This window comes from Engraulis encrasicolus, chromosome 18 (genome assembly GCF_034702125.1).
Source record: "Engraulis encrasicolus isolate BLACKSEA-1 chromosome 18, IST_EnEncr_1.0, whole genome shotgun sequence".
In the NCBI taxonomy this organism is placed as follows: Eukaryota; Metazoa; Chordata; class Actinopteri; order Clupeiformes; family Engraulidae; genus Engraulis; species Engraulis encrasicolus.
In genome coordinates, this window is record NC_085874.1 from 18,010,669 (window position 1) to 18,037,796 (window position 27,128).

Here is a 27,128-nt window from a genome sequence, read left to right on the forward strand (position 1 = left end):
GTGAGCTGAAGTTGGGTTTTGTGGCCCTCTGCCATGCCCTCTGACTCAATGGGCCTCGAGGTTGAGAGGCTTGGGATTTGCATACAAGAGCTGCGTGTCCCCATTAAAACAGCCGAGACTTGCCGATAAGGCAATTTCAGGCAGCAAGGCAAGCCATAAAAAAATAAATAAAAAACTTTTCGACTGACTGACAGAACACAGAGCCCATCATCCTGCAAGATTATGTACATCCAATTTAAGAGTTGAAATGCACATTGAAGTAGCACATTAAATATTTTACCTATAGGCCTATGGCTAAGGTACTGTAATTAACAGCAGAGTATAAGAGAGTATAGTGTGCGTCGATCCCTGAAAGACAGCTGTCCAGCAGCAGATACCCTACACATGCACATATGTTAAACATAAAGTCCTATATTAAACACTCTAAGGCCTACTTCTAACAGCAGCCTATGCGCATGGTTTATAGACCTATCTGAAATACACTAGGTAGGCCTAATATGTTAGGCCTTATATAAGGCCTACCATATTCTTTGTGTTTCATATTCTGTGGTTTTTAAGTTATTAATTATGAGCTGGAAGAAAGGGTTAAAAAGTAAAATTATGAATTACTTAAAATAGACTCCACTGGTTTGTTTTTGAAGATGGGGCTCTGAACATTATAGTGACACGGTGACCGAGGCATATGAACCCCTAGATGATTTTTGATGTGTTCATGTCTAGTTCCAAAGACACAACAAATCAACAAGTAGCCTATACAGGAGCCGTGTATGTTATAAAAGGCAGAAATGAACAATCATCCAAGCTTTTGGGCATATTTAAGGCAGTGCGTAAAATGACTTGGTTATGTGGAGAAATTCAACTGTGGACTTGTCTAGTTGGTGGAAACTCTGGTGCGAGTCTTAACAGCACAAATTGCTCCTGGCAACATGCCTATATTCTTGTAGTATTTATTAACATTGTTTGGCAATGTTGGTAAGATTGATGACCTCAACGGTTTTACTTTGTTTATTTTTTTAATTAAAAATAATAATAATAAATAAACAGTACAACCGCATGTCTTGACCACACTCTCACCGTTATGATACAGTAGGTGATTGAACACAACGGTGTTAAAACCAGACTGTTGTTGTGTGGGGTCAATACATTCAACGACTCTTATCCGCTCCGCTGTGGCCGAATAATAATTTAGTCCAAACTCCCCCCCCCCCCCCCCCAAACACAAATATTCTGATGCCATCTTTCTGCTTATCAGTTTCCGAAGTAGCATTTTCTTCAATTACCCCGCTAAAATGTCAATGGCCATTGTTGGCTCGTTTGGGGACGTCGCTCCGCCCCTCTGTGTTTGTCGTAAACCTGGCGCCTAGCTAGAATAAACCCCAAGATAAGAGCATACACTGCCTTCGCCTCCTCCAAGGCGATCAATTGGGTCTCGGACAGAGTAGGAGAAACTCACTCCACACATAATATCGAGTAGTGGAGAGGAAAGGAGCGCATCCCCAAAAGCTGCATAGCGCACGACCACCAACGGCACTCTGGGAAGACTTTCTCTTCTAACCCTGCGGGCCCGAATCATGTCCTTGAGCCCCAAGCACTCAACTCCGTTCTCAGTGACAGACATTTTGAGCCCGATCGAGGAGACGTACAAAAAGTTTGGCGGCACCATGGATGGAACAGGCAACCTGGCTTCTCCGCTCGGCGCGTACCGACAACCGCAGGTGACTCAGGCGAGCATGCAGCAGCACGCCATGGCGCACAACTCTGCCGTGGCCACCACCTATCACATGCCCCACGGGGTGTCTCAGTTCACCCACACGACTATGGGGGGATACTGTAACGGGAGCATCGGTAATATGGGAGACCTCCCGTCGTACCAGGAGACCATGAGGAACGGCGCAACAGCCACCGCTTGGTATGGCGCAAATACAGAAAGCCGTTATCCAACTAGTAAGTGGAATCTACTTTTGATTTATTCCATTTTTAACATTTAAATGACAGTGATTAACATAAAACTATATTCTGACAGCAAATAATAATACAAACATTACATTTAAGCAGGTTATGGGCGCCCACAATGTCCTATAGCCCATCACTGAACAACCATACTTGGCGTCGTTTCAAATGCTATATTAGCCCTAAATAATGTATTATAGAAATGTCTAAACGAATTCTAATGTCCCAATTTGTATTGTTTACAGTCTCCAGATTCATGGGCGCATCGACTGGGATGAACATGGCTGGCATGGGGACTTTGACCGGCATGGACGCCACCAAATCTATGGTGGCAATACACGCAGCTCCACGACGGAAGCGCAGAGTCCTGTTCTCCCAGGCACAAGTATACGAGCTGGAGCGACGCTTCAAGCAGCAGAAGTACCTGTCCGCCCCAGAGAGAGAGCACCTGGCCGGCATGATCCACCTGACACCGACACAGGTGAAAATCTGGTTCCAGAATCACCGCTACAAGATGAAGCGCCAGGCCAAAGACAAAGCAACGCAACAGCTCCAGCAGGAGAGCGGCGGTTTGTGCTCACAGACGCAGTCGCCAAGGCGGGTAGCGGTGCCCGTCCTGGTCAAGGATGGCAAGCCGTGTCAGAACGGCTCCAACACATCGACAACGGGACATCAGCAGCAGGTGCAACAACAAAGCGTTTCCAGCGACGTGATGTCTGGCAATACAATACTACAGCACCAAGGCCAGGCAGTGCATTCACTGGGCTCTCCAGAAGACCTGGACGACATGTCACCCAGTCCCCCACTCTTGCACGGGCAGCTGGGCAACATGTCTCAAACAGATGCCGCACTGATCGAGTACACTAGCACCATGGTCAACTCCAACCTGCTCTACGGCAGAACTTGGTAGATTTTGGTGGCAAAACTGCAATAATCGTCTCCCAACCCCAACCTTTTTTTTCCCTATTCCCATTTCACCCACTTTCCTTGTGACATCTTTTAAAGGATGCTTGGGCAATATTAATGGAGAACTCATTATCTGGACGCGAGGGCAACCGACCAATTTCTGCATTTCTTGAAAATTACCGGAGACTTCACCGTTTGCCAACGTGTACATGAGACTTTTATCTTGTATCCGTCCCTTTGACAGATTACCATATACATTCCTGGCGATAACTATTCATGCATTTTTCTCATATGGGACTGGGGGACATTTAAAAACGTTAATGAAACACTTACAAAGCCAATTTTCAACTAATTGTTCTACCTGACGAGACACTGAACACTTCTTTTTAATGGGGCTTTTTGGGAACTGTACAGAACTGGCGCCGGGGAAAAAAATGCGCATTTCTGTTACGAGATATACACTGGTGTTTTACTTCAAATATTTTGTAAGTTAATCATGATGCTATGGCTGCTGAAATACCTATATATTGGAAAAATCACCACATTTTAAATATGATAATAAATAATGTGATTGAAAGTTGTCCCTCTTTGTTTAGGCTGTTCATTGTGTAGCCTGAAGAGAATTAGTTTGATCTTAGGCGTCAGTCGACTTCTGACAAACTTGCATTCGATAATGGAAATACAGATTAGAACTACGAAATTGGCACAGCTTTCGTTCAATCCAATACAATATGCCTGGCCATATTCAGGATAAAAATTAGACCACGATTTAAATTATATATGTCTAATCGTGCCAAAATGGTCGAAAAATGATTTGCAATCTAGACGGAACAAAACGGTAGTTTAGGCTACTTAACAGTTATTTTCGCTTAAAAATAATTCACATTTTGGAAGGATGCTACCATCTGATATAAGAAAAAGCATCCTCTGTAAGCCTGCACATTTTGTGTAGCCAAATACAACCCAACCAAATTAATCACGATGACGCAAAAAAGTAAACCCATTGCCTACCCCCCCCCCCCCCCCCAAATGTGTTACTAAATGAAAAATAAACCAGATAACTTCACATTTTCGCAGACACTGACTGACATGTTTAATCTAATGGAAGCAGGTGTAGATTAAGCCAGAACACATTACAGTACAAAAATGTTGATTCAGCCTGTAGGCTATGCTTTGTTTTTTTTTCCACCGAATTAAGAGACACAGCTAGGAGGTTTCGTTCTTAATTAGATTCACTCAATTTCCACTGCAGTCTTTATAATCTCCCCATCTACATTTGTAATTGCCGATTAATGAAATCGTATTCATGATCGGAGACTCAGTCTTTCAATGCAACCATCCCTGGCATTTCCATTGAAATAGTAATAATAAAAAAAATGACAGGCTGTTAACTCATCATAATTTTATACTTATGATGCCGACAAAGGCATTAAGCTACTGGACAGTTACACATTGTTTCTAACAGTTTCTAATGGCAAAACGTAAACATCCAGTCTATTAAAAGCAAAGATCACGAACACACATCCTTTGCCTCACTTGTATTTCATGTTTTACAGGCATCATTCTTAAAAACAGGTAAGAACATTTTTTCTTTAAAGTAAAACAATGAGAAATATACAATTTTCTTTACAAATGAATAGACCCTCAAAGACATCAACCCCTCTCAAAAAAAAGAAAATCACAATTGAAAAAGTAAGCCAATTTAGCTGGTGCAAAGCAGAATATTTAATTATTCCACTGGTAGTGTCTTGAGGGTGGTGGAAGGCCATAGCCACCTCTGCCAGAGTTGTAGCCGCCCTGCGGGGGAGGAAAAGGGGACAAGATAAAACAACTACCACAGCATGCCGCATGCACACATCACCATCACTTACAAGTGATTACATTCTAATTAAATGGCGATAATGGCGAAGTACATTTTTGAAGGCATGTTCCACTTTTCAGGGTTCAGCTACACACACCCCCCCACCAATGTGTACAATATTTCTATACCTTCTTCTGTCTCCTTAAAACTCATCTATACAGTTCATGATGCAGTGTTAATTCAAAACCTGGAGAGCAACTAATATAGTCCAAAAGATGTTAATTTGACTAACTGTTGAATTGCCCTTTTTTTGTTTTTTACTGTGTAATGCATGCACATGTGCATGGTGCATTATATGTATGCTTTATTACTGCCTTGATTAATCACATTGTTTGCACAAAATTAACAAGCTTTCATAGCAGCATGGTGGATTACTACTAGACATTTATCAGGAAATCATCAAAGACCAATGGAGCATGAGCAACACTGAATCTGAACAATATTTCACATTGTACACTTTAGATACAGCTCCGTATTTAACAACAGAACAATACAAAACTTGCAACGCAAACGATACAAACTTCACATCTGCACAATGAGATAAAGCTTCACACCATTCAGTACAAAATGTATGCAGACCATTTACAATCTCAATAATGCAAAAATAACATGGAGCAACAGATAAGTAGTGCGAAAATTTAGGTACAAGGAGATCAGATTTGAGCACATGAGAAGAACATGACTTAATTCTTATTTATTTATGCTTTATTTTACTAGGGTAGTCACACTGAGGCCTTTTTCTCTTTTCCAAGTAAGCCATTGCCAAGACAGCTCCAAAATGACACAAAAGTAATAAATAAATAAATACAAAATACATAGATGCACAAACAAATAAATAAAAAGAGCAAAAAAAACCCATGAGAATGGAAAGGAGCACCAACCTGTTGTCTGCCGTCGTCACGGCGATCGCGCCGGTCGTCACGTCGGTTGTCGTGGCGGTAGCCTCCTCCACCTCCACCTCCGCCATGCTGCTGGAAGGCCTGGCCCTGAGACTGCATCGCCCGGTCCCAGCCGTGCCCTCCTCCGTACGGAGGCCTAAAACACAGCAACAGAGCATGGAGACGGTCAAAGACAGAGTTTCAAATATGCCACACGCATGCAATGCACAGTGTTTCCAAATCAAGCGCCATCAGTTAAAATTCCTCAAAAAATAAATCACAATCAAATTTAAATTCCATCCACCGTACATGTATATCCAGCATGGTTAATGGACAATAAAACCCCCAAAAAATAGAAAAAAAAATTAAAATAAATAAAAAATGCAACTCTGAATCTACAGAACCCATCTATGAAAACGATGACCCAGAGGCGGTGATTTTGCTTTTTTGGGCAGAGAATGGAGACAGGGCTGAGCTACAAAAGGAGCAGGCTCAAACTGAAGGTCTCCTCACCATTCCCCTCCTCCACTCTCCCCCATGTCAGGTGGTTTAATAAGTGTGTGTGTGTGTGTGTGTGTATCAGGAGCTTTTGAAGTTCCATTGAGGCACTTTTTCCACAGGCAGCGGTGACCTGGCAAGATCCCTGGCTAATTGGTAGGCCCGTCTGTACACAGGGCTCCCTAGAAAATTTGAAAGCATCTTTTCTTTATTTTGAAACAAACAAAAATAAAACCCACCTGACCACATACAGACAGCACTTTCATAATGCACACTGTCACTCTTAAAAATCAAGGTTTTTTTTTGTTGGGGGGGGGGGGGGGGGGGGGGGGGGGGGGGGGAGGGGGGGGGGGGGGGGGGGGGGGGGGGGGGGGGGGGGGGGGGGGTATGGGTGCACTGTGCAAAGACCCTCCACACCACATGGAGGTAGGGCTTAAAGATCTATCATTTTAGACCGAAAATCGTAATCTCAGGCAACCCAACTTTGGGATCGTCAAAGCCAGAAAAACATTCTCCTAAACTGATCCATGTTTTGTTTCGTCAATAATTGCACTGAAGCATGCTCTGCCAATTGCCCCTGCTGTGTGGTGTAGAAAACAACAGATAGCTCAGATAGAACGGCTCTGTATCAGCTACCAATCAGAAAGCTCCCTTTGCAGAGCCCCGTGGACTGAAACTTGATTTAAAGAAAGGGAAAAATCGTGTTGGAAATCAAATTCGCCATATCTGTCAAAGAAATCGCAATTTCAAAATTTTCTTTAAATCATTCAGCCCTACATGGAGGCAAGGTAACCTTGAGTGGACCAAAGTTCCATGTGGACCAAGGTTTGAATCCAGCCAGGGTCATTTCCCAGCCCCACCTCATCTCTCTCTCCCCATCATGTCCTGTGTACTCTTCATGTCCACCAACAAATTAAGGCACAAAAAGCCAAAACACATGTACTTCATAAAAACACACAGAGTACAACCCTGAAGCAGTGGCAGGGGCTAGGCTAGAGTGTGTATCGTTTCAGGCGGCATCGCTGCCTCATCATGAATACCACAGACCAAGGATGGAACCCCCCCCCCCCCCCCAAAAAAAAAAAAATCAACTGCCATTTGGGCTTCTTCCTCAGCTAATCTTCTCCTTGAAACATCTAAAAAAAACCTGCAGAGTTTCTTTCATTCGATCATTCATTCATTCATCCATCCGCCAAGCCTCTGTCCTCCATCCATCATCCCACCATCCCTCATTACTGAATCCTGTCACATTTCCCCACTTCTGCTTCCTTTCCTTCTTCTAAAAACCAATAGGGCCTGGAATCCATAATCCTCCCCCCTTCCCAGTTCCAAAGTTCCCTCATGCATTTCATTTAGAAGAGAAAAAGAGGATGGAAAGGTGTGTGTGTGTGTGTGTGTGTGTGTGTGTGTGTGTGTGTGTGTGTGTGTGTGTGTGTGTGTGTGTGTGTGTGTGTGTGTGTGTGTGTGTGTACACACGTCTCGTAGAAGTAGTTAAAAGGGAAAAAAAATACTGTGTTTCAGTCGCTAAAGTAATAACTGGCTGACCCAGGGTGACGGTAGGCCACAATGGGGCTGTCCGGCCTGGGAAGCCGCGGCCAAAAGAAGCTGATTAGCCCCTCAAGAGGGTCTGGAGCCAGCACTGAATGGGGACCGGGGGGGGTGTTGGTGGGTGGTGTGCCTGTGTGGGATGGACAGAGACGGACTATGCCTTAAGTGTGTGTGTGTGTGTGTGTGTGTGTGTGTGTGTGTGTGTGTGTGTGTGTGTCTGTGTGTGTGTGTGTGTGTGTGTGTGTGTGTGTGTGTGTGGGGGGGATAACTCGGTGCTATGTGACGCAGTGTGGCGCTGGAAACGACGTTAGTGCTGCCTCATTAAGTCTCTGTGAGCCTCTCGAGGGTGCATTTGTTTAGCACCCCTCACCACCCCGCAACAAGCCCCCACGACGATATCAACATGCGGGATTGCATTGGGGACGAAAGTACCAGCGCTCCACCAACCATCCCCATCCCACCCGAGCTGCTTTCCGTGTGGTGCCCAACAAAGATGTTAGTGAGTACGTGCTCTACCAAAGACACCTGGCTGAGAGGGCGATGCTCCTTTGCCGTCGTAGGACACCTCGACAGCTCATCACCTTCTTGTTGGGAGCAGACTGCATGTGAAGAGCTCTTTTCCAAAACGCTATATCCACCATTTTTTACTTTTTGCATTTTAATATTGGAATTGACTGTGAAGGTCCTATCATCTATGTGTGAATTCTTGCCATTCAAATGTTTTGAGAACATACTTTAAAACCTCTATAAAAATGCATTTTGCAATGCATTTCAATGGAATGTCCAATACAAAACAATTTCCCAACATTCTATAAAATGGATATATCTCATTTTGGAAAAGAGCTCTTCATGTGTTACTACATCACCGTGTAACGTGAGGAGAAGCAAACTAAACTAATGCTGCTTGGCACTACAACACAAATTATTGTCCTGCCCAAAAAGATGAGTCTTAATTTCAAAATAATTGCACGGGTATGCCTTGAAGCAGACACTCTTGACATATTCTGTGGTAACTTAGGGAAATTCCATCCAGAGCCCTCGTACACAAAAAAATAAAAAAAATATCATTGGAGTTGGCAGGCCTTCTCACAAACTAGAAGTTCTTGAATGAGACATTCACTTCAGGTGACATCCAAATATTGCAGTTTTGATTTCTCTGGGCAATGAAAACCATCTTTAAACAAGATATGTCTTCAGCTAAAATCACAACGCTAAAATCAGCTGGCTTCCTTGATAAACTTCATTCTACAAGTAACACACGGGTTTACATGTTTTTCTAGTGTTTGTGTTGGTTATGATTAGAGAGCGTGTGCATGGATTTGTATATAGAGCCTAGTATGCGAGTCTCCCTCTGTGTGTGTGTGTGTGTGTGTGTGTGTGTGTGTGTGTGTGTGTGTGTGTGTGTGTGTGTGTGTGTGTGTGTGTGATTAGAGAGTGTTTGTGTGTGCGTGGATTTGTATTTAGAGCCTAGTACGCGAGTGTCTCTCTCTCTCTCCCTCCGTGTGTGTGTGTGTGTGTGTGTGTGTGTGTGTGTGTGTGTGTGTGCGTGCGTGCGTGCGTGCGTGCGTGCGTGCACGCGCGCTGAGCCCATGATGCGTCTGTATGTGGAGACAGCGCTGGTCTGGTCGGCTGGCTAAGCGTGGAGCCCCCATCGAAGAGAGGGAGAGGGGGAGGGGGAGAGCGAGGGGCTGGGGTCATGAGCGGAAGAGTGCGTGCGTAAGAGGAGAACAAAGGCAGGGGGGCTTACCTTGGGAACAGCGGTGGAGTGGACTGGGGATTGGCCTGTGGGAAACCATGCTGCTGCTGCTGCTGCCTGGAATCTGCAGAGGACAAAAAGCAAAAAGCAAGAGTTTACATCTTTATGCACTTACTTTCTTATTCACCATTTAACCCATTGATGTCGTGTATGCGCTGCATTGCCCTAGGCGCCTGGAGGGACCTAGACACAGCATTCAGGCTCATGAGATTTTTTTTTTTAAAGAAAAAATGAAGGTATGTTAGAGCTGAATGAACACAGTATGCAACTCAGTTCATGTTTTTATGTGCTTCGGAGGCTGATATATTTAGTTTTTTTACAGGCCGAGGGCACCTTTCCCAAAAAATGGCTCAGGCATTTAGCAGGTGCCTTAGGCTAAAAGTGGGTTAATGCTTAAAAATATAGATTACTATTCATATCAGCCAGCCACAACAATGAAACAAACTGAGGTGTAGAAGATGAAGAGACTATCCAAGAGAGCACCAAGAAACACCTGAAACCTCAAATGTTGATCATTAACTATTTTTAAAATTTAGAACTATTTAAAGTTTATTTCGAACGACTTTTTTTCTCTCCACCATGCGGCTATGAGACAGCAACCTTAACACGTTAGGTAGAGCAGTGGTTCTTAACCTTTTTTCTTGAAGCACCCCCTAACCTGTGTCCAAGACAAGCCGCGCACCCCCAACTCAAACGTCTACACGTGTATCCACACTAAAAAAATGATTTTAGTGATTAATTACAATGATTTTAGCTTTAGACATCTATCAATACTTTAAGGACTTTACATGGGGACCGAAATTTGGTCTTGATTTGGCCTGATTATTATGTTTGGAGGCAGAATTTTGGTCACAACCTCAACACAAACAAAATTCCGCGCACCCCCTGAAATCTCAGACGCACCCCCTGGTGGTGCCCGCACCCCAGGTTAAGAACCACTGAGGTAGAGCACAAGGCCAAGCAGCCTCCTGAGACACCAATCTCAGTGGATCCTTTAACAGTGTCAAAAAGATACAAAAAGAAGCTGAAAAAAAAAGAAACCTTGAGGTTAGTAACAATAAATCATTTCCACCTGTCTACAATTGAGGTGGATTTTTTTGTAGGTGTGATAATTGTCCTGTTTTAATACACCGTTTTCCATCCTGGTCTACCTCACATCTAACTTTTTGTCCATTGTATTTTTTTCTTTTTTGTTTGTTTCGTCAGCCATTCACGTGTGGTCAAGAGAGGTGTGTGTATGTACTGTATTGACATCTGTAAATGTTTTGTCATCAACTACAAGATTTGTGTGGTCTTAAAACTAATGGGCAAAAGAGGGATAAACAGGAGAAGAAGAGATAGAAACAGAGAGAAAGAGTACGACCAACAGGGAGAGCGAGAGAGAGAGTGTGTGTGTGTGTGTGTGTGTGTGTGTGTGTGTGTGTGTGTGTGTGTGTGTGTGTGTGTGTGAGAGAGAGAGAGAAAGTGCTGCAGTTGCATGTGCTCCGCTAGAAATGAAATAAGCATTCAACCGGCGGCATTGTGACAGGCTCAAGTACCCTGGTTTCATCGCGGTGAGCCCTTCAGAAAGCCACACTTACAAAAAAAAGGAAAGAGAGAGAAAAAAAAGTAGCCAACGCGGCTTCTTCCCAATCTGCTGTTGCCAAGGTGATGACCAGCTGCGAGACACAGGCTAGGGTTTGTTTATAGGGGCAGGTTAGACGAGTGGATTGAGGGGGGGGGATTTCTGAATTAATGGGTGAGAGAGAGAGAGAGAGAGAGAGAGAGAGAGAGAGAGAGAGAGAGAGAGAGAGAGAGAGAGAGAGAGAGAGAGAGAGAGAGAGAGAGAGAGATGGCTAAAGAGAGAGAAAGGAGAGAAAGATGGAGGGAAAATATAAGAGATGAGAGGCTGGAGAAAGGAAAAGGAGAAATGGAGACCAAGAGAGACAAAATGGGGAAAAAAGAGAGAACAATAATGAGAGGGGGAAATCCATACACCTGGACTGAGCTCCGCTGACGCATTTAAAAGGTTTGAGAGACCAATGGGAGCATGGGTTGGGTAGTTAACCTCAACAATGCAACTGATTCTCACCATTGGATGCCAATCATTCACTAAATAGTAGGGGGAAATTAAGAACATGACAGGAGAGGAGAAAAAAACTGAAACAGAAAACGCACAGCTGATTGCACATACATCATCATGCTGAAGACGGAAGCAGAGGATGGCTTCCCATTATGTGCGTGTGTGAGTGTGTGTGTGTGTGTCTGTGTGTGTGTGTGTGTTTGGGTCTGTGTGTGTGTGTGTTTGGGTCTGTGTGTGTGTGTGGGTGGGTCTGTGTGTGTGTGTGTTTGGGTCTGTGTGTGTGTGTGGGTGGGTCTGTGTGTGTGTGTGGGTGGGTCTGTGTGTGTCCGCGTGCACAAAATTGCTTTTGTGGGCAATCCGGGCATAGGTGCGTTGGCCGGTGGAATGACGTTCATTAAGTGCGGCTAAAGACGCGCTAATCTGGCGTATAATAATCTCCTCAATCAACAAGCGCGGGTCGGTGTAGTGCAGGAGACATCGTCCTAATGACCGGGGACTGGAGACAGCAAAAAAAAAAAAAAAAAAAGCAGCAGACCACCCACTTTCACTCCAATTATCATCCCAGCGTATCCTTCAGCCCTCATCACCTTCTGTGTGTGTGTGTGTGTGTGTGTGTGTGTGTGTGTGTGTGTGTGTGTGTGTGTGTGTGTGTGTGTGTGTGTGTGTGTGTGTGTAAGCCCATGAAGGTGAAGAGTGTGTGACAGACACACACAGCACACACTCTAAAGAAGCCATTACAAAGCCAGACATTCACTCCCGCACTCTTCATAACCCCCCCCCCCCCCACGTAAGACTGTAGTTCTGACATCTGATGACTACAACAGCCTAGCTGCTACTACAGCAGTCCCCCCCCTCAGCCCCCACTCCCACCCAGATGACACACAAACACCACAAAAGAGGATTACAAGCGCCCGCAACAAAGACAAAACGCGGCGCGCAGGCATGGCAAACTTGTCTCTTCATTAACTTAACACAGGGATTACAAACGGCAGCAGATAATGAGGCAACTGTGGCCACTAACTTGGTCATCCAGCCCCCATTTCTCTCCTGTCTTGTCTTTCTCTTGAGAGAAACAAGACGTCTGGGATGGAATAAGCAAGCGGGGAGGTGCAATAAAAGGCGAAGCGGGGGCCAGTGACAGTGAAAGTGGCTTAAGGCTCCAAAATCTCTTGCAGATGCTGAGGCCGGTGTAAATGTCATTAGGGAGAGGGATAAAATCAGTCTAGACTTGGACTGGCTTAATGCATAGTTGGCCTTAAAAAAATGCCCAACTATGAAATAATACATTTGGTTTCATTTACTTCCAAAATGTGTAATGACCGAGCATTTCATTTCGCTGCATGAACAGAGGGAGAGGGGGGGAGGAGAACCTTCCCTTAAGCGAATACCTTGAGCTCTTCACGGTGCCCTCCAGAAAGCAAAGGTCTTGGGTACAAACACAGTGAAGGTCTTAGTTGAGCCTCAATGAGCATCAGCACCGTGCCCTCAGAACCACTGAGGTCAGCCCTCACTGAATGAAGACAACCCATCGACAAAATGGCAGCGCATTTCTAGATTGGAGGTCAAACATGTTTCACAAGAGGCACGGCAAGAGCATGTATGACGAGAACATGTATGTGACATGAACAGTGAGGTGCATCTCTAAACGCAATGCACGCACACGCACACACAGCCCATCAGTTGACATGCAGAGCCAGGAAGAGATGTACCCTAAACTAGGGGTGTAAATCACAGCCTCCATGACCATACGATACGGTATCGATTTCTTAAAGAAGGGATTCGATTATTTTTGATATTTAAGAAGTCCCCACGATACGAAGGTTTCCAATTACTTTTCCACTTCTATTATGTTATGGAGCTAGGGCATTGGACAGGGGCCAACGATTCGATTATTTTCGATACTTCAAAATGCCCCACAATACGATGCGATTCGATTAAATTGCCGGCTGATACATCGATACATTTCGATTATTATTTACACCCCTACCCTAAACCAATGGGTCATCACATCACCCGGATGAAGAAAGTCAAAATAGCAATGTTTGGAAGTCAGAGGCGTGCTCAGTCCCTTTAGGAAGATGAAAAAAGTATTCTTGTGGGTGCTCTTTGGTTCAAGGTTCAATGTCAAAAAAGTTGCTTGAAAAGAGAAAAAAAACTTTTCTTCACCAAGGCACTCCAAAAAGTATAGTTAAAATGTCTATTATTATGACATGTCCATTAAGGACTTCTAAAATTGCCCACGTGTAGCAGCAGTTGAGAAGAAGGCTCAACTGCCGCTACACGTGGGCAATTTTAGAAGTCCTTAATGGACATGTCATAATAATAAAGACATGTTTAACTATACTTTTTGGAGTGCCTTGGTGAAGAAAAGTTTCTTCTCTTTTCAAGCAACTTTTTTAAAGTCAAAATAGCATTGTTCCACTTGACAGCGTGTCACTCACATGTCCTCACAACTGACAGGATACATGTAGTCTGTAAACGCGACACCCGGGTGAAAGCAATATTACACTTGTTCCATATGACAAGAACAAGGTATCATAAACAAACATAATCACACACACTTTAACCTCTACACTGTAGCCTAAAATAAACGGATGGGCAGTCAGCCCTGCAGGAGGGGAGGCCCAGTGGCCGTGGCAGGCAGGCAGGCAGGCCCTTCACCACCAGCTGCTCCGATTACCCCCTGACAAAGGAGCTGACAGGGAGAGCCGGGCCGCGTGTTGACTCGACACAGTGGGGGGCAGCTCCTGGAACAAGAGGGCCGATAGGTGGAGGAGTGCGTGGTGTGTGTGTGTGTGTGTGTGTGTGTGTGTGTGTGTGTGTGGTGTAGTCTGTGTGCTAGTTAACTTTTTGATAATGCTGCCTCTTCAGTGCACAGCAGTATGTGCCGCATCCCATTCGCCCCATAGACAAACTCACTGGAGGGCTGTGTCAAAGGCCGGTGCATCAGAAGCAGACTGGGTGGTAACCACTGTCTGCAGCAGAACAGAAAGATGGGTCCCGCTTGCTTTCTAATATCCGCCTGCTGATCAGACGGGGCTCTCCTCAAAACAAGACAGCCAAGGGAAGAAAGATAACAAAGGCAGTTTGTGCCGAACCATTAAATCGACAGTGACATTGAATGCTGTGACAACAAACTCACTCTAGAATGCTTACAAGAGACATGTTGACGACTAAACCAGGATTTTTTTCTCATCGAATTTGTACAGAGTGTGATTGTGCCTCCCTATTTTATATGTTTGAGCGGTTTGAAAGCCAATGATGCCAAGCCTGGCCCAATCATTGGCTACAGCTTTGCCAATGGTGCAATGCCAGACCCCTTTTCATGGCATCGTCTGGCTAGGAGGCAGGAACAACGCAGTTAAACGTTCACATGGTTCACTGATATTTCAGACAGAAGATTATACTTTTGTCAAGAACATACAAGTCTTTAAGCCCATGTCCATCTTGTGTTTGTCACTGCCAAATGAGAGAGAGAGAGAGAGAGAGAGAGAGAGAGAGAGAGAGAGAGAGAGAGACAGAGAGAGACAGAGAGAGACAGAGAGAGAGAGAGAGAGACAGAGAGAGAGAGAGAGAGAGAGAGAGAGAGACAGAGAGAGACAGAGAGAGACAGAGACAGAGAGAGAGAGAGAGAGCACAACTGAAGTTAGGGGAGGAGGGAAAAAAAGAAAGAAAAAAAAAGGACATCATTCTACTGCACAAAGCCAACGCAAAGGCCATTTCAATACCAAAGTAGAACTGGGTAATTACAGCACTTTCCCGCTCTGCCGTCACCGACGTATTAAATTCTCCAGCTTCAAGAGAGGACTGATATTATAATAATAATAAAATAAAAAAGTGGATCATGCATTGGTGGACTCTCAGGCATCGCCAGCATCATGAGTGTCTCGTCGTCTGATTACAGTCATCACAAATCACTTCCTTCAGAACGGGGGAGGGCGCCGAGGGAGGGAGGGGGGAAAAGTAACGGTGAAGTGGGAAGGGAGAGGGGGACGGAGTGAAAAAAAAGAAGTTAATTAGCAAGTTTACCATCTAAAAAAACCAAACAGCAGAGGGCAGAGAAAGTGTGACCTTCCTCTGATGTTCAGAGAATTTCCTATCCAGTAAGATCCAACACACACACACACAGGCAGGCACGCGCACACACACACATGCACGCAGGCAGGCCAAGCATAGTCCCCCTGCACTCCCTCACAGGCCACCAGATGCCAGGCGAGATTGGTCATCAACTTGCAAATTGGCACATCAAAGTCAGACCGGGAAGCGGAACAGCGCAGTACGGTGCAGGGGCAAAGAGAAGCCTGAGAGAAGGGGGTATGGGTGGGGGGTTGACTGGCTGGCACAGGGAGCACCAGGAGCGCGCGTGCGTGCGTGCGCGTGAGCGTGTGCGTGTGTGTCATAGTATGTGTAAGGCATGAAGTGTGTGCACGTGCGCGCACGTGTGTGTGTGTGTGTGTGTGTGTGTGTGTATGTATGTGTGTGCGGTAGCGATTGAGAGGGGTGCAGGATGAGAAGGGGGAAACGGAGAGGGGTGAGGGAGTGATCTCCTGCCTGTCCAGATGGGCACAGCAGGCTGTGTAAAATATTGGGCATAACAGCACTTCCCCATGGTGGCTCAGGTGTGCTAGCATGGTGTAGAAAATAAGATTTTTTTTTTTAAAAGGTTGTGGAGAAAAGCCATGTCCGACTAAAACCACAATTTGAACTTTGTTTTTTTTTTTAACACAATTAATTTCTTTTCTGGTTTTACTTGCATTTAGATTGTCAACAGTTTTTATATTGGAGGCAATGACTACAGTATTATACATGAAGATTGTGGTGCTTAAATTCTGTGTCAAAATGCTGAATTTCGGTAGTGTGACTCAGGCCACTGACATAGCCATAGCTGTGTGTGTGTGTGTGTGTGTGTGTGTGTGTGTGTCTGTGTGTGTGTCTGTGTGTGTGTGTGTGTGTGTGTAATGATTGAGGCTGCACTGCCATGTGTCAGGGACAGGGTGAAACGCTGGTCGTGTGACTCAGGCCACTGACATAGCCATAACTGTGTGTGTGTGTGTGTGTGTGTGTGTGTGTGTGTGTGTGTGTGTGTGTGTGTGTGTGTGTGTGTGTGTGTGTGCGTGTGTGTGCGTGCGCGCGTGTGCGTGCGCTTGTGCGCGTGATTGAGGCTGCACTGACGTGTCGGTCGGACAGGACAGGGTGAAACGCTGACAATCTGCCAGTAAGGGCTTTTGCTGGTGACACAAATCCTATCAAATCGGACATTTTTTCACACTTCAAAATCACTCTCTGTTTCATAGCCATGCAGCCAAGTCAGTCTTCACCCTCACATCTGTTGAATGTAGTATTTGTAGCATATGTAGCTATATAGAGTGTATATCCTGTGCAAAATCAGAAAGAATTAGGCAAAATAAGTATATGCATCACATGGGGTTGAAATAAAAAGCCATTTCATCACAACCTGTTGACATGATCCACAACCTTCTGCCATGTTAAAGGCAATTGTGGCAAGTTGTGCACATTGTTAATATCATGCAGAATGCTGCGCGTCTTCATACAAAGCCATTAAAATTCGGCCTACTTAGTTTAGTTTATTTTAGTTTAGTTTATTTAATTTAGTTCAACAGGGACCATGCACAATACACATTGATTACAGAAGTAAAAAGATGGCTTGTGCCAGATTATAGCTATATAGCTAATTTCCATCTGCAGTCCCTACTGTAACCAGTGTAGAGTGAGAGGAGGAACTCACGGTGAGGTTGGAAGGAATGCTACTGTAACCAGTGTAGTGAGAGGATGAACTCACGGTGAGGTTGGAAGTGTAGAGAGAGAGGAGGAACTCACGGTGAGGTTGGAAGGAATGCTGCTGCTGGTCTCTGTGGTGGGAGCGGTAGTTTCCCTGGTGATAGTTGCTAGGGGGCGGGGCGTTGCTGTACGGGCCAGCCCTGGGGGGTCCAACAGCGGGCGGGAATGGGAATAGACCCCGCCCCTGGTTCTTGACATGGTGCCTGTTATGGGGAAGGACAAATTAACAAACAAAAACACACACACATACAATTACTTTAGGAACAATTATATCATAATACAATATAATATCATGCAGGACAACATATGGATACAATGATCGCATGCAATTATGACAGTCATGTGGAATCAAGTGACAACCCAGTCATGTCCTGAAAAGGTTCTTTTTTCCCCCTCCCTGAATCAATGACACTGTGCCAACAGAAACACTGCACTCAATAGTATTAATATTGTTGGTGGGAAATGCACACCATTTCCCAAACACCTGGCAAGCCAGACCATAAATGAGTTGGTCTAGCTGTGATAAATGACTTAATTAGGGAACAGTTGTCTGAAAAATGAGCAATCCCAACAACATAATGCCTGCGTGACAGCTATGCGGCCCTGCAGATGTGCAATCTCTTGCATGTATTTTAAATGTGGTGTTAATATGCACGAGGATCAGCAATTAGAATGCTTGTTGCTCATAGATGATCACACACATTGAGCAAGAAGGCAGAGTAAATTAATCACTGGGGTGCATTTCTCAAAACCAAAGTTGCTTACTACATTAGCTACTTTGTTGTTTTCAATGCATTTTCCCATTGGCAACTACTTCTCTTTTGAGAAATGCACCCCTGACTTGCTGTAATTTCTTGCCGATGACAAATTTTCTTTCAAAATGGCCACGTATATTAGGCAAACATGAGAAAAATGTTTATGACCATGAAATCACTATAAGCAATTTACAAATAAAATTGTGCTCTGCCTCAAGCAATTCTGAATTGGCTTTTCTGGCCACCAGTCTATACCATTAAGCAAAGTCAGTGTTTTGTACAAAGCATGTTGTATGATGGTTAGAAATTGCGTTCGACTTGACCAAATTCAGGCCTTCTGTGATAAAGACCAGCTCATTGTCTCATTCAAATTTGTGGTCAACTTTATTTAGTCCAGGTTAGCACCACCCATGCTGTGACTGCAAGTTCTCCCTGACATGGGGTGCAGTCGTCGATCGACAAAATTTGGACAAGAAATCCTACTGCTAGAGTTGGCCTTGAATGGCACCTCTCCTGTCAAAAGTTTAACATTTTTTCTACTTTTTCACAGATCATGCAGTGCTCTCTCTACGGCCATACATGAACCGCAGTGACCCCCACCTCCACCAAAACACACCCCACTGTTACACTTGGAACTCCAGTATGCAAGAGATTCCACGGTAATGACTGGATGGACATACATACTAGAGGATGACATTTTTGGGGAATTCCCGTGGGTCCTGTGGGATGGGAGACAAAATGTTAAAGATAAATGAGAGCTGGCAGGAGTGGGAATAAAAATGAACGGGAGCGGGCAGGAGCGGGAATAAAAATGAAAGGGAGCGGGAATGCTCGCTTATTTTTTCATTAAAAAAGCCTAGTTTTTTTTGACGAAACGGGAGTGGGATTGATTTTGAGTGGGAGTGGGCAGGATTGGGAAACATTCTTTTCAGGAGTGGACGGGATGGGATTTGTTTCCTTTACTCCGGTCCGGGATGGGATTTTTTTTTCTGGGACCGGGATGGGACAGGAGTGAAAATCCACTCCCGTGTCATGCTCTAATACATACCCCAGGGCTCTGAATCCTGATTGGTCCAGGTGAGCCTGCTGGCGGTTGCGGTTGAAGCCCAGCTGAGGTCTCCATGGGCCGTTGCTGGAGCGCTCCCAGTCTCCAGGCTTCAGGACCTTGTCTGGAATTCTTAGAGAAGGAAAAAAAAAACAGTAGAAGTTCAAGGTTAAGTTTTATTTAGCCACATCAACAGTATAAAAAGTTGTCAACATTCCTACAGGAATGTTATTTGGTGTGCTCAAACATACAACAATACAACCACAGACACAAAACTTTTGCAGAGATTGAGATTGTAGTTTCAAAAGGTCTGTAGAGTTCCATTTTTCCTATTCTCTTCCCTCTCCCTCCATGGCTCATACATACTGTATATAAAAACACTTGCCGACTCAACTCACGAATGAGCAATTATACATGTGCAAATCAGTATAAGTATACCCAAACGTTAAAATGTTTAACAATTTGAAGCAGAGAGGGCACATATTCTTTAGACTTTTTAGCCTTTGGCAGGACAGTGAATATACTACAGGAAATTATTGAGGTGAGAGAAATGGGAAAATATCCCAGGCCATAATTGGTCCCCGGCCTTCCTGCGATGCTTTAGGAGCCTAGACTAACTGCACAGAGACAGGCAAGATTGGACAGACATTCAGAAATAAATATCAAAGGGAACATGGAATGAATAAACGGGTTGCATTATGCCCTCTGCCCATTTAGTTACAGCACATGTATAGGTCTTTCAGATCTTTCATTTTCTCAGGTAGGAAACAATGGGTTGCAAAGACAACTTACTTGGCCCCGGACAGCAAGACTGCCTTGAACACGTGGGTTTCTTCATAATGGGGGTCCCTGTATTTGATTCTGAGGAGACACAGACGCGTTATGAGCAACATAACCGGAATACTCCCCCCCCTGCTACCGTTCAGCTCCCCTAACACATGGCAAACATTTGACTACAATTTACAATGATGGGCAAAAGTGCAAAATCCAACATGTCAATGTACGTAATTTAATTCGCTTAAATCTATTAGCAGCCCATTTCATATCATGAGAAAGGTCTTCTGCCCAAATACCAAAGGGTCAGCTCGAGACTCCCCTACACGCGCAATGGCGGCTTTTGTTCATGTGAAACTGCCTGTAATGCAAATTGGGCCTCATTACCTTAACTCCTATACATTTAGAACAGGTCGAACCCTGTGCCCAGGGGGCATGCCATAGAATATGAAATGAGCCATGCTCGTTTAGAAACAAGGCATTTTGGAACAAATCTACACGTGTATGCTATAAAAAGACTAGCACACCATTATTAACATAACATTAACCCTTTCAGCTACTGTACATCATAAAGGTTTTGCACAGAGAGGCGCCGATGGTAGTTCCCACCTACCCGATAGCACTGCTCTGTGCCAGGTCTCTCAGCAAGGGAACAGGAGACTCTACTGGTCTGAGTGAGAGAAGGAGGTAGAGAAGAAGGGAGAAAAGGCAACAGTTTACACTTCCACAGCACACACAGCACTGAGGCTCCAGAGTGGGCCGTGGAAAATACAAATATAGATGTAGTGTATGTATATGGGTCAATCATGGTTTTTTTTTATTTTTTTTTATTAAGCTCAGACGTCAGGTGGTAGAGCCAAAGCTAACGCCCATACATTAATTGGTAATTAATGTACCACAACGAATACACTTCTTGGATGATACTAAAAAGAAACAAACCCCCATTTAATCCATACAGTAGTGGCGTTAGCTGTGGTTGCACCACCTTGACGCGGGCTACTACTAAAAAGTGTCATTGGCCGATGTATGCATCAAGAATGCCTATTGGCAGTGATGGGTGGGTGTGGAGGGAGGACGTGAAAACCGTGGTTCCTTACTTATCTGGTAGAATAGGCTCTTCATCAAGATTTAATGTACCTTGGATTCCATGGCATAATTCTGCAGGGATCTCAGTGCCCTAGACACACAGAACAACAGTGGCCTCGTTTACATGAGACATTTAATTCAGAATTCACTTTATTTTGCTTTGAAAACATAAAAAAAAAAAAAAAAAAAAAATCCAGTGCATTTACACTGCACTTTAATTTAATTGTAAATTGCAGAGTGTTTACATTAGGTTTTCAAAGCAGAATACAGTTTTATTCAGATTTAAAAATTGAGCTCTTCAGTGCCCTAAACACACAGAACAACATTGTCAGAGACAGCTGGCCAGGGCTTCCCATGAGTGCTTATGGTGACAACCACACTCTATATGGCAAAGTTTGACACTGAAGCCATGCCCAATATGCTAATTGCTATACTACAGTGTCAAACAGGTTGAAAAGGAAGTTCTGCCCAGCTGTTATGCCACTATAATCCAAGTTTAATACTGAAGCAATGTCAAATATGTTAATACACTATACGCTACATTAAAAAAAGGTTGCAAGATACAATCCTGGTTCACTGTGTAAAGAACGGCAATTAAAGCTGTGATTTGAGTCAAAAAACACACAAAGCTGAATGTCTTGAAGCCCTACTACTACAAGATGTGAGACATTGTATTGTGAAGTTGTAAGCCCTTCGATTCATATGTGAACACACATGCAGCTATGGATGGTGCGTTAACAGTGTTAGGTGCTGTTTCCACGTAGCAGGATATTTTTTTAGCAGGGTATTTTTTTCTCCTGTTCAGGTGTAAACGCAACATGTGGATAAAAATAAATCCTCCATTGTAACAAATGCGTTTCAGCCCCCTAAACAGGATATTTTTTTCTCCTGCTTTTTTTTCTCCTGGATTTTAAATATCTGCTAGTGGAAACGGAAGGCCAAAACCAATGCAAAACCAATGCAACCAGGAGAAAAAAATATCCACATATAAAAATATCCAGCTACGTGGAAACAGCACCTTAAAATGCTGCTTGTGAGAGGCAGTCTCAGTGAGTGGTAACAGGCAGACAGCAGGGGGCTCACCTCGTGAGATTCTGCGCGGTACAGCTCATGGATGAAGTCACAGAGCGGGTGGGACTTTGACACAAACACGATGTCACTCCCCAAACTGTTCCTTTTCACTGAAATCAAAACGCACAATAGTCAGCAACCATACTGTACATATTTCACATATACACTGCAAGATGAGAGATGAGATGAGATTCTGTACAAGTCCCACACACTGACCATTTCGCTTTTACCTTTATTCACAATGTTTCGGGCAACAGGTAATTTAGTATAAACACCCAAACACAAGCCTTTTTAAAGGTTTGGTTAAAAAAAAAAAAAAAAAAAAAAAAAAAATCACGTCAGGTCCAACGTTAGAACCATGTTCTCAAAAAAGATGCATTACCAACTTCCCACCATAGTCAATGTACAGCAAAAGTGGAAAATGATTACCCTTGCACATAGGCAGTTGAACAAGAACATGTGCATCTTCCATCATTTAGACCAGGGGATGTCAGACTCAGGCCCGGGGGATTTTGGCCCTCGGTCAATTTGAGTTTGACATCCCTGATTTAGACTTTGAAAAATACATATGCCATATAGTGTACTGAAAAAGTGTCAATAAGCCCAGCACAATATTCAAGTTGAACTCATCACTAGTCCTTTTAGCGCTATGGTCTGTAAAGTAAAACAAGTTGAACATTCATTCAATCATCTCTGAAAAGTTTTGAATTGAAAATCTAGGTGGTGATTAATCCCTGCACTGCATACAAGCATAAAAACAACTTCTGCATCAGATTACCCACTTCATTCATGTTCAAGGCACTTCAAACGTAGTGTAACCCCTATATTTTGTTTGTTTTTGTTTTTTTGTCCTCTTCAGGAGGGCCCATTCCACATGTGAATTCAATAAGGCAAATCATTTCATGCTCTACAACTTGAAAGTCTGGAAACATGTGATTTCCAAGTTCTCCAGTACAATGATGGTCATTTCTGAAGGGCCACATATACAGGAAAATATATGAAAAGGCGGATGATGTAAATGAACACTATTGTTCGTGTGTGTGTGTGTGTGTGTGTGTCTAAAAACAGTGGACAGTGGTAAAAATCAGAGCACCGCTGGTTAATCATGTGGAGAGTGTGGACTAGATGGAGAGTGGGCAGGCCTGATTACAGCAGACATGGAGGCCCATCTGATTGCATGCACTTCACCGTTATAAAAACACTACTTTTTTATCATCATTGCTGCATAATAAAATAAAACCATGTGAGCCGTTGTTGATGAATGCTCTTGGGGACACGACATTCATGACTTTAAAAGATCATTGCAGTTTGACATCCGATTTGATTTTCTCAGTTGCTGCAAAAGTTGGGCACTGAAGTGGATCAGAATAACGTTGAATAGATGCTATGGTACATCCCCCACCATAGCCCGTACTTACCCTCTTCTGACGAGAGGTTGGGGTACACGTCGGCCAGAGCAGCACGAAGCCTGCGCTCATCCACAAAGGGAAGCAGGGCCACACCTACAAAACACAGACAGGCGCAATAAGAAGCGGTTAATTTTCCAAAAATTGCCCTAAAATCTTGAGCTTACAGTACAAAATGAATTGCAAATGCTTATTAACTAGTGCTTGATCTGGTAATAACATTCCATGTTCATCAAGTCATGCACAGATAGACACAAACAGTTGAATAATTTTTACAGCACAACTTACCCTGCCAGGCGTATTTCTTTCCATTGAGATCAATGGCAAAGTCATCTGGGTAGAAGTCAATGATGGAGGAGTCCTGTTGGAAATGAACGAACACACAAACGGGAGGGAGAAAAAAAAAAAAAAAATCAGCCAACAACATGGTAAAATGCCACATCAATTCAGTCATTTTGCTTTTTTGTTTATTCCACATGACCCAATTTTAGTCAAAAATGCAGGAAATGAATTGACCTAAAAATGCATTAGAACAGCTTATATAGACCCCTTTACTGATTGTACACAGGTGTGACGTAATTTGGTTGCGTGCGCCAAAAATACTGAATCAAACAAAGATATCGCAAACCACGCCCACTCAATGCAAAAGCGTGTGCTCAAGTTGGGTCTCCTAAGGGGGCGTTGTCCCCTACTTCTTCTTCTCTTTTTGAGGTGTTTGCGCAAGACGTGCGCTACTGCCATCTACAGCGCTAAGGGGACTTCATTGATTCTCAACCTCAGGACTCCGAAGGTCTCCTAACCGAAGGTCTCCTAAAGGGGCGTTCACCCGACATAAAGTGGATACCAGAAAGGAAACAAAATGACGCTTCTTGGTTACATCCACTTTCTTTGCGTGCGCTTTGTTGGAGCAGAATCGACCATGTACTGCATATTTGTAAAGAAACTAGCCAGGTGTTTTGTTCCGAAATAAGAAAACGGATGGTCATAACTTCAGATATGAAGGTCTTCTGTCTAGGATCTGCACTGGCTGTGTGTGTGTGTGTGTGTGTGTGTGTGTGTGTGTGCGTGTGTGTGTGTGTGCAGTCAGTGATGGTTATATCTCAGGGGTATTGACCCGTTTAGAAGTGACGCCATCTTATTGTCAACATTTCTCATGTCTTCACATGGGATCTTTTCCCCATATTTTTACAGAGCAGGAAAGGGATTAATGAGCCCGTTTAAAAAAAAGTTTGATCAACCTCTTGGGTTGCCCAGCAACCTCCTGAAGCCCACTCACCGGATTGCTCATCAGCGCCCTCCATGTCTCCGGCAGGAAGTTTCCACTGGCTGCTGGGAAGACACCCATCAGCTGCTCCAGAGGCTTGAACTATTGGAGATGAGAGAATACACTGTTTCACTGAAACACTACGAGAGGTCTTTAATCCTCTTCACCATAGACCTGAACTAGTGGAAGATTTACCCCATGGGTTCTCGAACCCAGGCCTTTACAGTCATCAAAGAGCCAGGCTCGTTGGTGTGATGGTCAGTGCACACACAACCTTAGTGATGGTCACTCCCATCAGAAGGCCAAACAGCCCCTCTGCTTTGTTACTGGTTTTGACTGAAGGTGATTTTTTGTTGATTTTTCTTCAGCTAACCAATTAAACTTTGTCATAGTATTGTCTTGCACGTATGCAAAAAAAAGAGGTTTGCTTGGTATAATGAACCGCCTTCACTACCCATCATGAACGCATTAGATAAAAAAGTAGAATCTACATAGCAGCTGGTGCTGGTCTCCTTACACTTACCGGCTTGGTGCCGAGCTCGAAGCCCTTGCACATGTCCTTGATGCCTTTGAAGTCTGAGGCGAAGGGGGCGTAGTGGAATGGGAAGTACCACTTCCAGGAGGCACAGCCCTGTTGGTGACAACCAATCAGTTAGCACCAAATGAGTTAACATCCCTTCAATAGATGTATGATGTTCATTATGTCTTAAAGTTGTATCAAATCTTCAAGCTTCTTTTTTTTCAGACATGCAAAAGTTTTAATCTTTTACCTGACATGCTTCGATGGTGAAACTTACGTCTTCATCATATGAAGACGTAGGTTTCATTGTCGAAATATGTCAGATAAAAAGACAAAAACGTATACATGTCTGAAAAAAATAGAAACTTGAAGATCAATATTAAATAGTACCCTTATAAAATATTACCATCATGCCATGTAGGACAAGTACCTCACATCATAGTAGTGCAAAACACATAATACCAGGAGACGTTGCATATTATGACTCAAATATCCCCCCCCCCCAATCAAGCATATTACTCAATTTAAAAGGAAACATTCAACAGTAATTATCATGGTTCCTCAAAAATAACAATTTGTCAGTATGCCGTAACGCATCAACTGATTTTAACCCAGCATATGTCATGGTGCATCGCTGATCCACCTGCTGTTGAATTAAGTGTTTTCTGTGCTGCACATTGACTTTCACTGGGGGATCCTAATCTGATCTGCGGGACTTCCAAGCTCCACACCTATGGAAATCTGCCGAGTTTGCTGTGGCTCACATATGTGTGTTACAGTACAGGCGGCCAACTAAACCACAACAAAATCATCTTAATCCCCATTAACTGCTAGAGAACAGCCAAAACACACTGTGGCGCTAAGACAAAATGCATATTTGTTCACCAATGCCTAGCGGGAAAATCACAGAAAACAGCCAAGTCACACACAGCATAGGGGTGGGCAATATCACAATATTAAATTGTGAAATCCAGTACAAGATCGTTTCGAATCTGCCAAAGTGGATTGTATAGAGTAGAAAGTCTTGCAGTGGGGATGTTTACTATCAGCATCAGAGTGTTAAGAAATTGCGATATGATATTGTTGCCATATTGCTCACCCCCAACACAGCATACACAAACATCAAACATGTGCTAGGCCAGATATATTGGTGAGATAGAAGAAAAAAATAAAACATGTACATGAATTCTACAGGGCTGTTTTTGCATCCATTTAGCATGTTCTAGACCATTTAATGAAGATGCGTCATGCATCAGTGGTGTGTGTTATTTAGACACCTTAACATAATTGTGGAGGTGCTTGGCACATGTGGGCCCAACATCCACACGTGAAACGTGACGCACACACGCGCCCCTGTGGTGCTGCTGTGCATGCTATAGCGCAAGACAGGCAGACGTTTCTCGGCAGCTGTGGCGGACTCCATAATGAATCCGTTCAGCCGCCGTTCTCCCCCTGGGAGCAGCACTTCAACAGCTCCACTCCCAACCGCTCTGCTGCCAAAACTCACACCACACACCACGCAACACACGCACACACACCATGCAACACACGCACACGCAACCCTCTTACTCTATCCCCTCACTACCCTTGCAAAGACACACACACACACACACACACACACACACACACACACACACACACACACCTCTTCCCACATCCCCTCACTACCCTTGCAAAGACACACACACACCAATTACAGGCAGCAAATCCCTCTGCCAATCCCTAATCAGACAGGGATCTAGTGGAGAGAGCCTGCTGGCTAATTATTGAATTTAAAGCTAAAAAGATCGAGACCTGCATTTACAAGATGGCGGGGCAGAGATGCATGTTTGCAAGCCCTCGTCTGAGGACAGAGCAAACAGAAGGACGGGATGGGTCAGGTCCCCAAGACGATTGTCAAACAAAATGGGGTCAAGGGTGATGACTTGGCACAGGTATGTGGGGGTTAG

General features: G+C 44.1%; 2 protein-coding genes across 2 annotated transcripts in view; one reads left to right on the forward strand and one right to left on the reverse strand.

Moving 5' to 3' along the window:
• Positions 1 to 1,304: 1,304 nt before the first annotated feature.
• Positions 1,305 to 3,938, forward strand: nkx2.4b (NK2 homeobox 4b). Its single transcript, XM_063223164.1, has 2 exons — positions 1,305 to 1,944; positions 2,196 to 3,938. The coding sequence occupies exons 1-2, from the start codon at positions 1,572 to 1,574 to the stop codon at positions 2,858 to 2,860; spliced, it is 1,038 nt and encodes a 345-aa protein (XP_063079234.1). The 5' UTR covers positions 1,305 to 1,571; the 3' UTR covers positions 2,861 to 3,938.
• Positions 3,939 to 4,379: 441 nt separating this feature from the next.
• xrn2 (5'-3' exoribonuclease 2) overlaps positions 4,380 to 27,128 on the reverse strand; it is a 42,257-nt gene continuing 19,508 nt past the window's right edge. The window contains exons 19-31 of the mRNA XM_063223163.1: positions 25,183 to 25,290; positions 24,672 to 24,761; positions 23,684 to 23,756; positions 23,408 to 23,491; positions 22,002 to 22,099; positions 20,930 to 21,009; positions 20,446 to 20,502; positions 19,851 to 19,919; positions 19,062 to 19,190; positions 17,298 to 17,461; positions 9,389 to 9,461; positions 5,599 to 5,752; positions 4,380 to 4,653 (exon numbers count right to left, since the gene is read on the reverse strand). Coding sequence (XP_063079233.1) covers positions 4,582 to 4,653; positions 5,599 to 5,752; positions 9,389 to 9,461; positions 17,298 to 17,461; positions 19,062 to 19,190; positions 19,851 to 19,919; positions 20,446 to 20,502; positions 20,930 to 21,009; positions 22,002 to 22,099; positions 23,408 to 23,491; positions 23,684 to 23,756; positions 24,672 to 24,761; positions 25,183 to 25,290 — 1,251 coding nt within the window. The 3' untranslated portion in view covers positions 4,380 to 4,581. The remainder of the gene's footprint in view (positions 4,654 to 5,598; positions 5,753 to 9,388; positions 9,462 to 17,297; positions 17,462 to 19,061; positions 19,191 to 19,850; positions 19,920 to 20,445; positions 20,503 to 20,929; positions 21,010 to 22,001; positions 22,100 to 23,407; positions 23,492 to 23,683; positions 23,757 to 24,671; positions 24,762 to 25,182; positions 25,291 to 27,128) is intronic.

What these genes read in the sequence shown, in the direction of transcription:
- nkx2.4b (XM_063223164.1), top strand. Translation starts at nt 1,572, where the DNA reads ATGTCCTTGAGCCCCAAGCACTCAACTCCGTTCTCAGTGACAGACATT. An exon ending in AGAAAGCCGTTATCCAACTA is followed by an intron (nt 1,945 to 2,195) that starts GTAAGTGGAATC and finishes TATTGTTTACAG; the next exon opens with TCTCCAGATTCATGGGCGCA.